At 49.0% G+C, this 16,719-nt stretch overlaps 1 protein-coding gene across 4 annotated transcripts in view; it reads left to right on the forward strand.

Moving 5' to 3' along the window:
• Positions 1 to 16,719, forward strand: part of LOC139392268 (rho family-interacting cell polarization regulator 2-like) — a 144,006-nt gene that overhangs the window by 109,948 nt on the left and 17,339 nt on the right. For all 4 annotated transcript variants that reach the window (XM_071140132.1, XM_071140130.1, XM_071140134.1 and 1 more), the window contains exons 7-10: positions 15,249 to 15,398; positions 15,583 to 15,646; positions 16,024 to 16,067; positions 16,314 to 16,439. In XM_071140132.1, the coding sequence (XP_070996233.1) occupies positions 15,249 to 15,398; positions 15,583 to 15,646; positions 16,024 to 16,067; positions 16,314 to 16,439 (384 nt within the window). The remainder of the gene's footprint in view (positions 1 to 15,248; positions 15,399 to 15,582; positions 15,647 to 16,023; positions 16,068 to 16,313; positions 16,440 to 16,719) is intronic.

Genomic DNA, 16,719 nt, shown 5'->3' on the forward strand with positions numbered 1-16,719 from the left:
GAATGTTAGTAGAGTCGAATGTTAGTAGAGTCGAATGTTAGTAGAGTCGAATGGTAGCGGGGTCGAATGGTAGCTGGGGCGAATGGTAGTACAGTCTAATGGTAGTAGAGTCGAGTGGTAGTAGAGTCGAGTGGTAGTAGAGTCGAGTGGTAGTAGAGTCGAGTGGTAGTAGAGTCGAGTGGTAGTAGAGTCGAGTGGTAGCAGAGTCGAATGGTAGCAGAGTCGAATGGTAGCAGAGTCGAATGGTAGCAGAGTCGAATGGTAGTAATCAAATTTATTTATATAGCCCTTCGTACATCAGCTGATATCTCAAAGTGCTGTACAGAAACCCAGCATAAAACCCCAAACAGCAAGCAATGCAGGTGTAGAAGAACGGTGGCTAGGAAAAACTCCCTAGAAAGGCCAGAACCTAGGAAGAAACCTAGAGAGGAACCAGGCTATGAGGGGTGGCAAGTCCTCTTCTGGCTGTGCCGGGTGGAGATTATAACAGAACATGGCCAAGATGTTCAGTAGAGTCTAATGGTAGTAGAGTAATGCAGTGTCATTGTTTCTCCCCTGCAACAGCAGTGCAGGCATCCCATCTTATACTGACTGACACCAGCAGGCATCCCACCTTAGACTGACTGACACCAGCGGCTGTCTGTCTGTCTCTGTCCACTCCACCAAGTCCCCATTCATCAGATACCACTTGGTGACCTGAATCCTATAGGGAAAAGTTGGCACAGAGGGTCTGGTTACTGCACTCTCCCCCTCTGCAATCGTTTAACTTTATATAGCTCAAATAACTTTGTGACATTTTTATAGAGAGTTAATTGACATGGAGACTTCATTGTTAGAATGAATTCAACTCTTTGATTGAATAAATCTCATGATTCAGGAGAAAGTAGATACAAATCTAAGTATTTGTACACAGATTTACAGATGTTATTGCAGGTCTTTTTAGCCAACAGTCCAGTAATATTCATTTTTATTACTTTTTTTAAAGGAAATATCAGAACAAGCAATTGTGAAGGATGTCACTCAGCCCTTTCTCCTGTTCGGCCCATACCTGGCGCGGACTCAGCCTCACAAACAAACCATCCTTAGCCGAACGTGCCACCTCAAAAGCTAGCTAATTAGGCGACGCTGGGACACTTAAGGCTGAGGAATATCCCCATGTGATACAAAATGTCAGAGTCATCTTCAAATCCTCATTGCTCTGAATCAGATCTTTCTCTCTCTGACTCAGCCCTTTTCTCTGACTCAGTCCTTTCTCCTCTCTCTCTGACTCAGCCCTTTCTCCTCTCTCTCTGACTCAGCCCTTTCTCCTGTTTCTGACTCAGCCCTTTCTCCTCTCTCTCTGACTCAGCCCTTTCTCCTCTCTCTCTGACTCAGCCCTTTCTCCTGTTTCTGACTCAGCCCTTTCTCCTGTTTCTGACTCAGGCCTTTCTCCTCTCTCTCTGACTCAGCCCTTTCTCCTGTTTCTGACTCAGCCCTTTCTCCTGTTTCTGACTCAGCCCTTTCTCCTCTCTCTCTGACTCAGCCCTTTCTCCTCTCTCTCTGACTCAGCCCTTTCTCCTCTCTCTCTGACTCAGCCCTTTCTCCTCTCTCTCTGACTCAGCTCTTTCTCCTCTCTCTCTGACTCAGCCTTTTCTCCTCTCTCTCTGACTCAGCCCTTTCTCCTCTCTCTCTGACTCAGCCCTTTCTCCTGTTTCTGACTCAGCACTTTCTCATCTCTCTCTCTGTATGAATCAGCTCTTTCTCCTCTCCCTCTCTGTATGACTCAGCCCATTCTTCTCTCTCTCTGACTCAGCCCTTTCTCCTCTCTCTGACTCAGCCCTTTCTCCTCTCTCTGTAGAACTCAGCCCTTTTTCCTCTCTCTCTGACTCAGCCCTTTCTCCTCTCTCTGTAGAACTCAGCCCTTTTTCCTCTCTCTCTGACTCAGCCCTTTCTCCTGTTTCTGACTCAGCCCTTTCTCCTCTCTCTCTGACTCAGCCCTTTCTCCTGTTTCTGACTCAGCCCTTTCTCCTCTCTCTCTGACTCAGCCCTTTCTCCTCTCCCTCTCTCTGACTCAGCCCTTTCTCCTGTTCTCTGACTCAGCCCTTTCTCCTGTTTCTGACTCAGCCCTTTCTCCTTTCTCTCTCTCTGACTCAGCCCTTTCTCCTCTCTCTCTGACTCAGCCCTTTCTCCTCTCTCTCTGACTCAGCTCTTTCTCCTCTCTCGCTGAACTCAGCTCTTCAGCTCTCCTCTCTCTCTCTCTGTATGAATCAGCTCTTTTTCCTCTCCCTCTCTGTATGACTCAGCCCTTTCTCCTCTCTCTCCGACTCAGCCCTTTCTCCTCTCTCCCTGACTCAGCTCTTTATCCTCTCTCTCTCTCCCTGACTCAGCCCTTTTCCTCCTCTCCCTGACTCAGCTCTTTCTCCCTGACTCAGCTCTTTCTCCTCTGACTCAGCACTTTCTCCTCTCTCTCTCTCTGTATGAATCAGCTCTTTCTCCTCTCCCTCTCTGTATGACTCAGCACATTCTCCTCTCTCTCTGACTCAGCCCTTTCTCCTCTCTCTGACTCAGCCCTTTCTCCTCTCTCTCTGAATCAGCCCTTTTTCCACTCTCTCTGACTCAGCCTTTTCTCCTCTCTCTCTGACTCAGCCCTTTCTCCTCTCTCTGTAGAACTCAGCCCTTTCTCCTCTCTCGCTGAATCAGCTCTTTCTCCCCACTCTCTGACTCAGCCCTTTCTCCTCTCTCTCTCTGACTCAGCTCTTTCGCCTCTCTCTTTATGACTCAGCCCTTTCTCCTCTCTCTTTATGACTCAGCCCTTTCTCCTCTCTCTGACTCAGCCCTTTCTCCTCTCTCGCTGAATCAGCTCTTTCTCCTCTCTCTCTCTCTGTATGAATCAACTCTTTTTCCTCTCCCTCTCTGTATGACTCAGCCCTTTCTCCTCTCTCTCTGACTCAGCCCTTTCTCATCTCTTCCTGACTCAGCTCTTTATCCTCTCTCTCTCTCCCTGACTCAGCCCTTTCTCCTCTCTCTCCTTGACTCAGCTCTTTCTCCTCTGACTCAGCACTTTTTCCTCTCTCTCTCTCTGTATGAATCAGCTCTTTCTCCTCTCCCTCTCTGTATGACTCAGCCCATTCTCCTCTCTCTCTGACTCAGCCCTTTCTCCTCTCTCTGACTCAGCCCTTTCTCCTCTCTCTCTGAATCAGCCCTTTTTCCACTCTCTCTGACTCAGCCTTTTCTCCTCTCTCTCTGACTCAGCCCTTTCTCCTCTCTCTGTAGAACTCAGCCCTTTCTCCTCTCTCCCTGACTCAGCCCTTTCTCCTCTCTCTCTGACTCAGCCCTTTCTCCTCTCTCTGACTCAGTCCTTTCTCATCTCTCTCTGATTCAGCCCTTTCTCCTCTCTCTCTGACTCAGCCCTTTCTCATCTCTTTATACGACTCAGCTCTTTCTCATCTCTCTATACGACTCAACCTTTTCTCCTCTCTCCCTGACTCAGCCCTTTCTCCTCTCTCTCTGACTCAGCCCTTTCTCCTCTCTCTGTATGACTCAGCCCATTCTCCTCTCTCTCTGACTCAGCCCTTTCTCCTCTCTCTCTCTATATGAATCAGCTCTTTCTCCTCTCCGTCTCCTCTGTATGACTCAGCCCATTCTCCCCTCTCTCTGACTCAGCCCTTTCTCCTCTCTCTGATTCAGCCCTTTCTCCTCTCTCTCTGAATCAGCCCTTTTCCACTCTCTCTGACTCAGCCCTTTCTCCCCTCTCTCTGGCTCACCCCTTTCTCCTCTCTCTATACGGCTCAGCCCTTTCTCCTCTCTCCCGACTCAGCTCTTTCTCTTCTCTCTCTGACTCAGCCCTTTCTCCTCTCTCTGACTCAGCCCTTTCTCCTCTCTCTCTGAATCAGCCCTTTTTCCACTCTCTCTGACTCAGCCTTTTCTCCTCTCTCTCTGACTCAGCCCTTTCTCCTCTCTCTGTAGAACTCAGCCCTTTCTCCTCTCTCCCTGACTCAGCCCTTTCTCCTCTCTCTCTGACTCAGCCCTTTCTCCTCTCTCTGACTCAGTCCTTTCTCATCTCTCTCTGATTCAGCCCTTTCTCCTCTCTCTCTGACTCAGCCCTTTCTCATCTCTTTATACGACTCAGCTCTTTCTCATCTCTCTATACGACTCAGCCCTTTCTCCTCTCTCCCTGACTCAGCCCTTTCTCCTCTCTCTCTGACTCAGCCCTTTCTCCTCTCTCTGTATGACTCAGCCCATTCTCCTCTCTCTCTGACTCAGCCCTTTGTCCTCTCTCGCTGAATCAGCTCTTTCTCCTCTCTCTCTCTATATGAATCAGCTCTTTCTCCTCTCCCTCTCCTCTGTATGACTCAGCCCATTCTCCCCTCTCTCTGACTCAGCCCTTTCTCCTCTCTCTGACTCAGCCCTTTCTCCTCTCTCTCTGAATCAGCCCTTTTCCACTCTCTCTGACTCAGCCCTTTCTCCCCTCTCTCTGGCTCACCCCTTTCTCCTCTCTCTATACGGCTCAGCCCTTTCTCCTCTCTCCCGACTCAGCTCTTTCTCTTCTCTCTCTGACTCAGCCCTTTCTCCTCACTCTCTGACTCAGCCCTTTCTCCTCTCTCGCTGAATCAGCTATTTCTCCTCTCTCGCTGAATCTGCTCTTTCTCCTCTCTCGCTGAATCAGCTCTTTTCCCTCTCCCTCTCTGTATGACTCAGCCCTTTCTCCTCACTCTCTGACTCAGCCCTTTCTCCTCTCTCTCTGACTCAGCCCTTTCTCCTCTCTCTCTGACTCAGCCCTTTCTCCTCTCTCTGTATGACTCAGCCCTTTCTCCTCTCTCTGTATGACTCAGCCCTTTCTCCTCTCTCTGTATGACTCAGCCCTTTCTCCTCTCTCTGTATGACTCAGCCCTTTCTCCTCTCTCTCTGACTCAGCCCTTTCTCCTCTCTCTCTGACTCAGCCCTTTCTCCTCTCTCTCTGACTCAGCCCTTTCTCCTCTCTCTCTGACTCAGCCCTTTCTCCTCTCTCTCTGACTCAGCCCTTTCTCCTCTCTCTCTGACTCAGCCCTTTCTCCTCTCTCTGTATGACTCAGCCCTTTCTCCTCTCTCTGTATGACTCAGCCCTTTCTCCTCTCTCTGTATGACTCAGCCCTTTCTCCTCTCTCTGTATGACTCAGCCCTTTCTCCTCTCTCTGTATGACTCAGCCCTTTCTCCTCTCTCTGTATGACTCGGCCCATTCTCCTCTCTCTCTGACTCAGCCCATTCTCCTCTCTCTCTGACTCAGCCCTTTCTCCTCTCTCTGTATGACTCAGCCCTTTCTCCTCTCTCTGTATGACTCAGCCCTTTCTCCTCTCTCTGACTCAGCCCTTTCTCCTCTCTCTGTATGACTCAGCCCTTTCTCCTCTCTCTCTCTGACTCAGCCCTTTCTCCTCTCTCTGCATGACTCAGCCCTTTCTCCTCTCTCTGACTCAGCCCTTTCTCCTCTCTCTCTGACTCAGCCCTTTCTCCTCTCTCTGTATGACTCAGCCCTTTCTCCTCTCTCTGTATGACTCAGCCCTTTCTCCTCTCTCTCTCTGACTCAGCCCTTTCTCCTCTCTCTGTATGACTCTGCCCTTTCTCCTCTCTCTCTGACTCAGCCCTTTCTCCTCTCTCTAACTGAGCTCTTTCCAGAGAGAGGAGCATAATAGTTGTGGTTAAGGTGTATGTTTACGAGCTGAACAGTTCCCGCTGCACCCAAATAAATAGCCCACCACATTCCACAGACAGGGATGGGCGGGGTAGGGGAGTGAGGGTAGTGTGGGGGTGTTGTGGTGGGGTCGGGTCGGGTGGATGATGCTATCAGGGATGCTGGGACAGGGTGGGGTTTCTCTCTCTTAGTATCCAAACCTGACATATCCACTGAACTGCCAGAACCTCACATTATCACATCATCATCATCAACCCTTGCTATTGTCCTGCTAAATGAATCTAGCTTATTGTCCTCCTCCCCCCTCCACCACCTGCAGTGGCTGCTATGATTGTCAAGACGTTGGGATGCGATTGGCCCATTTCCCTCCTCTGTTTCCCCTAAGGAGAACCTTAAAGACTGCTATGCATCAATATCTCACTGAGCTTCACGGCAACACCTGAATATTTCCTTTTGATTTGGATCCAGGTGTTTGTTTATGCCTGCCAGACGGTTACAGTAGAGTACAGTGTCGGGAGTCTCAGTACGGTCTCAGTACAGTAGCGAAGTCATCACATTATAAAAACACTATCATAACACACCACAGGCAGAGGGAGGGATGGAGAGAGAGTTGGCTTATGTTAGTTGGCTCTCTCTCTCGCACACATGTACGCTCTCCTCCTCTCACTCTCCATCTATTCTGTCTCTCTCTCTGTCTTCCTCTCCTCCCCCCACTCTCCATCTATTCTGTCTCTCTCTCTGTCTTCCTCTCCTCCCCCCACTCTCCATCTATTCTGTCTGTCTCTCTGTCTTCCTCTCCTCCCACGTGGATTAATGCTGGCCCACCACAGTGTATTTCTATCCATCATTCTGCTGGGTGTGTGGGTATTAGACAGTGCTGGCGGTGCAGACAGAACTCAGTCGGCGTGCCAACGATCGCTAAACGCTGTCTGCTGCCCCGCCACCGTGGAGGTAATCCACAGGCCCCATTTACACCGTGGAGGTAATCCACAGGCCCTATTTACACTGTGGAGGTATTCCACAGGCCCTATTTACACTGTGGAGGTATTCCACAGGCCCTATTTACACTGTGGAGGTATTCCACAGGCCCCATTTAAACCGTGGAGGTATTCCACTGGCCCCATTTACACTGTGAAGGTATTCCACTGGCCCCATTTACACTGTGGAGGTATTCCACAGGCCCCATTTACACTGTGGAGGTATTCCACAGGCCCCATTTACACTGTGGAGGTATTCCACAGGCCCTATTTACACTGTGGAGGTATTCCACAGGCCCTATTTAAACCGTGGAGGTAATCCACAGGCCCTATTTACACTGTGGAGGTATTCCACAGGCCCTATTTACACTGTGGAGGTATTCCACAGGCCCTATTTACACTGTGGAGGTAATCCACAGGCCCCATTTAAACCGTGGAGGTAATCTACAGGCCCCATTTACACTGTGGAGGTAATCCACAGGCCCCATTTACACCGTGGAGGTATTCCACAGGCCCCATTTACACTGTGGAGGTAATCCACAGGCCCTATTTACACTGTGGAGGTATTCCACAGGCCCCATTTACACTGTGGAGGTAATCCACAGGCCCTATTTACACTGTGGAGGTATTCCACAGGCCCTATTTACACTGTGGAGGTATTCCACAGGCCCTATTTACACTGTGGAGGTATTCCACAGGCCCTATTTACACTGTGGAGGTATTCCACAGGCCCCATTTACATCGTGGAGGTATTCCACAGGCCCCATTTACATTGTGGAGGTAATCCACAGGCCCCATTTACACCGTGGAGGTATTCCACAGGCCCCATTTACACTGTGGAGGTAATCCACAGGCCCCATTTACACTGTGGAGGTAATCCACAGGCCCCATTTACACTGTGGAGGTATTCCACAGGCCCCATTTTCACTGTGGAGGTAATCCACAGGGGTCATTTACACTGTGGAGGTATTCCACAGGCCCTATTTACACTGTGGAGGTATTCCACAGGCCCTATTTAAACCGTGGAGGTATTCCAAAGGCCCAATTTAAACCGTGGAGGTATTCCACAGGCCCTATTTACACTGTGGAGGTAATCCACAGGCCCTATTTACACTGTGGAGGTAATCCACAGGCCCTATTTACACCATGGAGGTATTCCACAGGCCCTATTTACACTGTGGAGGTATTCCACAGGCCCCATTTACACTGTGGAGGTAATCCACAGGCCCCATTTACACTGTGGAGGTATTCCACAGGCCCCATTTACACTGTGGAGGTAATCCACAGGCCCTATTTACACTGTGGAGGTATTCCACAGGCCCCATTTACATCGTGGAGGTAATCCACAGGCCCCATTTACATCGTGGAGGTATTCCACAGGCCCCATTTACACTGTGGAGGTAATCCACAGGCCCTATTTACACTGTGGAGGTATTCCACAGGCCCCATTTACACTGTGGAGGTATTCCACAGGCCCCATTTACACTGTGGAGGTATTCCACAGGCCCCATTTACATCGTGGAGGTAATCCACAGGCCCCATTTACACTGTGGAGGTAATCCACAGGCCCCATTTACACCGTGGAGGTATTCCACAGGCCCCATTTACACTGTGGAGGTAATCCACAGGCCCTATTTACACTGTGGAGGTATTCCACAGGCCCCATTTACACTGTGGAGGTAATCCACAGGCCCTATTTACACTGTGGAGCTATTCCACAGGCCCTATTTACACTGTGGAGGTATTCCACAGGCCCTATTTACACTGTGGAGGTATTCCACAGGCCCCATTTACATCGTGGAGGTATTCCACAGGCCCCATTTACATTGTGGAGGTAATCCACAGGCCCCATTTACACCGTGGAGGTATTCCACAGGCCCCATTTACACTGTGGAGGTAATCCACAGGCCCCATTTACACTGTGGAGGTAATCCACAGGCCCCATTTACACTGTGGAGGTATTCCACAGGCCCCATTTTCACTGTGGAGGTAATCCACAGGGGTCATTTACACTGTGGAGGTATTCCACAGGCCCTATTTACACTGTGGAGGTATTCCAAAGGCCCAATTTAAACCGTGGAGGTATTCCACAGGCCCTATTTACACTGTGGAGGTAATCCACAGCCCCTATTTACACTGTGGAGGTATTCCACAGGCCCTATTTACACTGTGGAGGTATTCCACAGGCCCCATTTACACTGTGGAGGTAATCCACAGGCCCCATTTACACTGTGGAGGTAATCCACAGGCCCCATTTACACCGTGGAGGTATTCCACAGGCCCCATTTACACTGTGGAGGTAATCCACAGGCCCTATTTACACTGTGGAGGTATTCCACAGGCCCCATTTACACTGTGGAGGTAATCCACAGGCCCTATTTACACTGTGGAGGTATTCCACAGGCCCCATTTACACTGTGGAGGTAATCCACAGGCCCCATTTACACTGTGGAGGTATTCCACAGGCCCTATTTACACTGTGGAGGTATTCCACAGGCCCCATTTTCACTGTGGAGGTAATCCACAGGGGTATTTACACTGTGGAGGCCCCATTTACATTGTGGAGGTAATCCACAGGCCCCATTTACACCGTGGAGGTATTCCACAGGCCCCATTTACACTGTGGAGGTAATCCACAGGCCCCATTTACACTGTGGAGGTAATCCACAGGCCCCATTTACACTGTGGAGGTATTCCACAGGCCCCATTTACACTGTGGAGGTATTCCACAGGCCCCATTTACACTGTGGAGGTATTCCACAGGCCCATTTACACTGTGGAGGTATTCCACAGGCCCCATTTACACTTGGAGGTAATCCACAGGCCCTATTTACACTGTGGAGGTAACCGTGGAGGTAATCCACAGGCCCAATTTAAACCGTGGAGGTATTCCACAGGCCCTATTTACACTGTGGAGGTATTCCACAGGCCCTATTTACACTGTGGAGGTATTCCACAGGCCCTATTTACACTGTGGAGGTATTCCACAGGCCCCATTTACACTGTGGAGGTAATTCCACTGGCCCCATTTACACTGTGGAGGTATTCCACAGGCCCCATTTACACTGTGGAGGTAATCCACAGGCCCCATTTACACTGTGGAGGTATTCCACAGGCCCCATTTACACTGTGGAGGTATTCCACAGGCCCGATTTACACTGTGGAGGTATTCCACAGGCCCTATTTACACTGTGGAGGTAATCCACAGGCCCTATTTACACTGTGGAGGTATTCCACAGGCCCTATTTACACTGTGGAGGTATTCCACAGGCCCCATTTACACTGTGGAGGTATTCCACAGGCCCCATTTAAACCGTGGAGTTAATCCACAGGCCCCATTTACACTGTGGAGGTAATCCACAGGCCCCATTTACACCGTGGATGTATTCCACAGGCCCCATTTACACTGTGGAGGTAATCCACAGGCCCTATTTACACTGTGGAGGTATTCCACAGGCCCCATTTACACTGTGGAGGTAATCCACAGGCCCTATTTACACTGTGGAGGTATTCCACAGGCCCTATTTACACTGTGGAGGTATTCCACAGGCCCTATTTACACTGTGGAGGTATTCCACAGGCCCTATTTACACTGTGGAGGTATTCCACAGGCCCCATTTACATCGTGGAGGTATTCCACAGGCCCCATTTACATCGTGGAGGTAATCCACAGGCCCCATTTACACCGTGGAGGTATTCCACAGGCCCCATTTACACTGTGGAGGTAATCCACAGGCCCCATTTACACTGTGGAGGTATTCCACAGGCCCCATTTACACTGTGGAGGTAATCCACAGGCCCTCATTTACACTGTGGAGGTATTCCACAGGCCCCATTTACATCGTGGAGGTAATCCACAGGCCCCATTTACATCGTGGAGGTATTCCACAGGCCCCATTTACACTGTGGAGGTAATCCACAGGCCCTATTTACACTGTGGAGGTATTCCACAGGCCCCATTTACACTGTGGAGGTATTCCACAGGCCCCATTTACACTGTGGAGGTATTCCACAGGCCCCATTTACACTGTGGAGGTATTCCACAGGCCCCATTTACACTGTGGAGGTATTCCACAGGCCCCATTTACACTGTGGAGGTATGGAGGTTCCACAGGCCCCATTTACACTGTGGAGGTATTCCACAGGCCCCATTTACACTGTGGAGGTATTCCACAGGCCCCATTTACACTGTGGAGGTATTCCACAGGCCCCATTTACACTGTGGAGGTATTCCACAGGCCCCATTTACACTGTGGAGGTATTCCACTGGCCCCATTTACACTGTGGAGGTATTCCACAGGCCCCATTTACATCGTGGAGGTATTCCACAGGCCCCATTTACATCTGTGGAGGTAATCCACAGGCCCCATTTACACCGTGGAGGTATTCCACAGGCCCCATTTACACTGTGGAGGTAATCCACAGGCCCCATTTACACTGTGGAGGTATTCCACAGGCCCCATTTACACTGTGGAGGTAATCCACAGGCCCTATTTACACTGTGGAGGTATTCCACAGGCCCCATTTACACCGTGGAGGTATTCCACAGGCCCCATTTACATCGTGGAGGTATTCCACCGGCCCCATTTACACTGTGGAGGTAATCCACAGGCCCTATTTACACTGTGGAGGTATTCCACAGGCCCCATTTACACTGTGGAGGTATTCCACAGGCCCCATTTACACTGTGGAGGTATTCCACAGGCCCCATTTACACTGTGGAGGTATTCCACAGGCCCCATTTACACTGTGGAGGTATTCCACAGGCCCCATTTACACTGTGGAGGTATTCCACAGGCCCCATTTACACTGTGGAGGTATTCCACAGGCCCCATTTACACTGTGGAGGTATTCCACAGGCCCCATTTACACTGTGGAGGTATTCTACAGGCCCAATTTACACTGTGGAGGTAATCCACAGGCCCCATTTACACTGTGGAGGTATTCCACTGGCCCCATTTACACTGTGGAGGTATTCCACAGGCCCAATTTACATCGTGGAGGTATTCCACAGGCCCATTTTCCACCGCTCTTTCTGTCATCCTCTTTCACCCTCTCTCACCCTCTCTCACCCTCTCTCACCCTCTCTCTCACTCTCTCTCACTCTCTCTTCACCTCTGTTTTCCTCTGTTTCCTCCTGCAAAGCTTTATTGACATGGGAAACACATGTTTACATTGTCAAAGCAAGTTAAATGGAAAATAAACAAAAGTGAAATAAACAGTAAATATTAAAGACAAGTTTAAAATGAATAGACACATTTCAAATGTCAGTATGGCTATGTAGTGTTGTAATGATGTGAAAATAGTTCAAGTACAAAATGGAAAATGAATTGTAAACAGGTTGTATTTACAATGGTGTTTGTTCTTCACTGGTTGCCCTTTTGAGACACTGTGGTATTTCACCCAGTAGATATGGGAGTTTATCAAAATTGGATTTGTTTTCCGAATTCTTTGTGGGTCTGTGTAATCTGAGGGAAATATGTGTCTCTAACATTTGTCAGGAGGTTAGGAAGTGCAGCTCAGTTTCCACCTCATTTTGTGGGCAGTGAGCACATAGCCTGTCTTCTCTTGAGAGCCATGTCTGCCTACGGCGGCCTTTCTCAATAGCAAGACTATGCTCACTGAGTCTGTACATAGTCAAAGCTTTCCTTAAGTTTGGGTCAGTCACAGTGGTCATGTATTCTGCCACTGAAACACTCTGTTTAGGGCCAAATAGCATTCTAGCATTCTTTCCAATGTGTCAAGTAATTATCTTTTTGTTTTTTCATGATTTGGTTGGGTCTAACTGTGCTGCTGTCCTGGGGCTCTGTGGGGTGTGTTTGTGTTTGTGAACAGAGCCCCAGGACTAGCTTGCTTAGGGGGCTCTTCTCCAGGTTCATCTCTCTGTAGGTGATGGCTTTGTTATGGAAGGTTTGGGAATCGCTTCCTTTTAGGTGGTTGTAGAATTTACGGCTCTTTTCTGGATTTTGATCATTAGTGGGTATCGGCCTAATTCTGCTCTGCATGCATTATTTGGTGTTTTACGTTGTACAGAGAGGATGTTTTTTCAGAATTCTGCATGCGGAGTCTCAATTTGGTGTTTGTCTCATTTTGTGAAGTCTTGGTTGGTGAGCGGACCTCAGACCTCACAACCATAAAGGGCCATGGGTTCTATAACTGATACAAGCATTTTTACCCAGGCCCTAATTGGTATGTTGAATTTTATGTTCCTTTTGATGCCCTTCTTGCCTTGCCTCTCAGATCATTCACAGTTTTGTGGAAGTTACCTGTGGCGTTGATGTTTAGGCCGAGGTATGTATCGTTTTTTTTGTGTGCTCTAAGGCAACGGTGTGTAGGTAGAATTTGTATTTGTTGTCCTGGCAACTGGACCTTTTACAGAACACCTTTATTTTTGTCTTCCTGAGATTTACTGTCAGGTCCCAGGTCTGTCAGGGCCCAGGTCTGTCAGGGCCCAGGTCTGTCAGGGCCCAGGTCTGTCAGGTCCCAGGTCTGTCAGGGCCCAGGTCTGTCAGGGCCCAGGTCTGTCAGGGCCCAGGTCTGTCAGGGCCCAGGTCTGTCAGGGCCCAGGTCTGTCAGCCCAGGTCTGTCAGGGCCCAGGTCTGTCAGGGCCCAGGTCTGTCAGGGCCCAGGTCTGTCAGGGCCCAGGTCTGACAGAATCTGTGCAGAAGATCTAGGTGCTGCTGTAGGCCATCCTTGGTTGGGGACAGCAGCACCAGGTCATCAGCAAACAGCTTTGTTCAAGTAGACTGATTTTTCTGTGGTCTAATAGGGGTGTCAGTGGGCTGACTGTGAACACTCTGAGAGATTCTGGGTTGAGGTCAGTGATAAAGTAACCTACTGTATTACTGTCAAGGGATGAGCTGTGGGTGTACCTACTAAAGGAGTCTCATCGAAGCCTACCCTTGACTATGTACAGACCCAGCGTAGGACAGAGCTGCAGGAGTTGTGACCTGTTTTCGTTGGTTGTTTTGTCATAGCTGTGTCTAGGGGGGCATATGGGGGAGGGAATGCTGTCACCTCCAGGTAGGTGTTTGTCCCTGTGTGCTGAGGGTGTCAGGTTCTTGTCCGGTTCTGGCATTTAGGTCGCCACAGACTAGTACATGTCCCTGGGCCTGGAAATGGTTGATCTACCCCTCTAGGATGGAGAAGATGTAATTGTTAAAGTAAGGGGATTCTTTTGGGGGGATATAGGTAGCACACAGGAGGAAATTTTTCTCTGTTGAGATAATTTCCTTATTAATTTATAGCCAAATGTAAAATATTCCTGTTTTGACTAATTTAATGGAGTGGGTTAGGTCTGTTCTATTCCAAATTAGCATACCCCCTGAGTCTCTTCCCTGTTTCACACCTGGTAGTTTGGTGGATGGGACTACCAGCTGTCTGTAACCTAGAGGGCAACCAGTGGGTCAATCTCCTTTAAACCATGTTTCTTGTAGGATGACAATGTCTGTATTTCCAATTTATTTGATGAAGTCTGGGTTCCTGCTCTTTAGGCCAAAGGCAGATGACCTCAGTCCTTGTATTTTCCAGGATGAGATAATAACATCTTTGTGTTCCATAGTGTCTAGTGTTGTTTTCGTGTGGTTTAGGCCCGGACCATCACAGTAGGTGTGAGCAGAGCATGTTGAGCATCTGATACATCCTGCTTAGGTCACAGGATGGGGCTTGGGGGGGTGTAATAGTGGGGGTTGTTGCTCTGCTCACAGCCTGGGCATTATGTTCTGCTGTCATGTTGAAGTCCTTGCCAGCTGTCTTTCTCCATCCCTCTATCTCCTTTTCTCTCCTCAGTCCATGGGTTTAGCATAGTTAATATGAAGGGGGATGTCGGTCAGTGTGCTGTGATCTAAATGTGTAAATCTATGATAAAGGGTTTGAGACTCTGGGTTGGTTTTGAGACATCATTCTGCCAGACATGGTAATCAGCCTTCCCCGGAAGCAGACTGAGTCCCTCAGGTAGCCACCGCAGCATTCTAGAAAATGATCATTAATCTGCATGCTGAATATTTATCACAAGCTTGTTTCAGGCCCAGGGCTTCTGTTTACACTGAATGGAACATCACAAGCTTGTTTCAGGCCCAGGGCTTCTGTTTATACTGAATGGAACATCACAAGCTTGTTTCAGGCCCAGGACTTCTGTTTACACTGAATGGAACATCACAAGCTTGTTTCAGGCCCAGGGCTTCTGTTAACGCTGAGTGGAACATCACAAGCTTGTTTCAGGCCCAGGGCTTCTGTTTATACTGAATGGAACATCACAAGCTTGTTTCAGGCCCAGGGCTTCTGTTTATACTGAATGGAACATCACAAGCTTGTTTCAGGCCCAGGGCTTCTGTTTACACTGAATGGAACATCACAAGCTTGTTTCAGGCCCAGGACTTCTGTTAACGCTGAGTGGAACATCATGAGCTTCCCAGGCCGTTATTGCACGATCGGTACAGAGCGTGCAGAGTATGTGTGTTTGTGAAAGGCATACTTTATTATAGGTTATAAATATGTAGCCCTCTCTTTGTTGTGTATTTTAAGACTATAACCCTCTGCTTTCTGTACTTTCTACATGTCTAAGTGTGTAACCCTCTCTATGCTACGGTGTATCGATTTGAACTATGACCCTCTGTGTCCCCTGTAGGTGGATGAGCTGTATGAGGCATTCTGTATCCAGCGCAGGCTGAGGGAGGGAGCCAGTAAGATGAAGCAGGCCTTCTCTGCATCACCCTCCACCAAGGCCACCAGAGAGAGCATGTCAGAGGTCAACCGCAGATACAAGGAGTACACAGAGGTGTGGATCCACGCGAATACACAACTAACCTCTGTAATCATCAGGCCATTCACCGGCACCATACGGATCACCCACTGAGATCAAACACAGTTCTGGTGCCTGATGTCAAAGTTTGATGAATGGGTTTGGTTTGTCTCCTGTTTTTGTATTTTTTTTATGCTGATCATTCTCCCTTCCTCCCCAGAATATGAGCACGTTAGAGGGGGAGCTGGAGAACATGCTGGGGGAGTTCCATATCAAAATGAAAGGTAAGACTGAGGCCAGTGGGACAGCCGTTAGAGTAGAGGAAAACTGAAGACAAACAAGCAATGACTCTCTCTTCATCTCTCTCTTCATCTTCATCTCTCTCTTCATCTCTCTCTCTTCATCTCTCTCTTCATCTCTCTCTTCATCTCTCTCTTCATCTCTCTCTCTCTCTCTCTCTTCATCTCTCTCTTCATCTCTCTTCATCTCTCTCTTCATCTCTCTCTTCATCTCTCTCTTCATCTCTCTCTCTCTTCATCTCTCTCTTCATCTCTCTCTTCATCTCTCTCTCTTCATCTCTCTCTTCATCTCTCTCTTCATCTCTCTCTCTCTCTCTGCCCCCACCCCTCCCTCCCCGCTCTCCATCCCTCTCTCACTTCAGGTCTTGCTGGTTTTGCTCGTCTCTGTCCAGGAGACCAGTATGAGGTGAGTTATATGAATGAGGCCCTCTCTACATCAGAAGTAGACAACTGTGTCTTTCCCAATCTGCAGACTGGCTCCAAAATGGCAATTATGAAAACATAAAAACAACTGTTTCATGGCTCTTGACTTCTGTCTCCTTTGCCCTTTCATCTATCTCTAACTCCTCTCTCTCTCTCTCTCTCTCTTCCTTTCTCCCTCTCCACCCTCCTTCCATCTCTCTCTGTTTCTCTCCCTCCCTCCCTCCGTCAGATCTTCATGCGGTATGGGCGTCAGCGCTGGAAGCTGAAGGGGAAGATAGAGGTGAACTCCAGACAGAGTTGGGACGGAGAGGAGATGGTCTTCACGCCCCTCATCACAGACCTCATCAACATCAAGGTACACATGAGAATGTTATATCATATGATGCGGTTGGTTAGCTGATATGTTAAATACCTATCCAGGCGTGCGGGGATCTGACAGGCATCTGCAATGTATTTCATTTTGAATGCTGCCTCTGTCAAACCATTTCTGAGGGCAAACCACAGTCCTCCAAAGGTTCTGAAGCCAAATTACCTTTGACCCCTGGTCCCAACTATCTCTTTGGTCCAATCAGGTGACAGAGCTGAAGGGTCTAGCCACACATCCTGGTGGGCAGTGTGATCTGACCTCTAACTTC

This window comes from Oncorhynchus clarkii, chromosome 32 (genome assembly GCF_045791955.1).
Source record: "Oncorhynchus clarkii lewisi isolate Uvic-CL-2024 chromosome 32, UVic_Ocla_1.0, whole genome shotgun sequence".
NCBI lineage: Eukaryota > Metazoa > Chordata > Actinopteri > Salmoniformes > Salmonidae > Oncorhynchus > Oncorhynchus clarkii.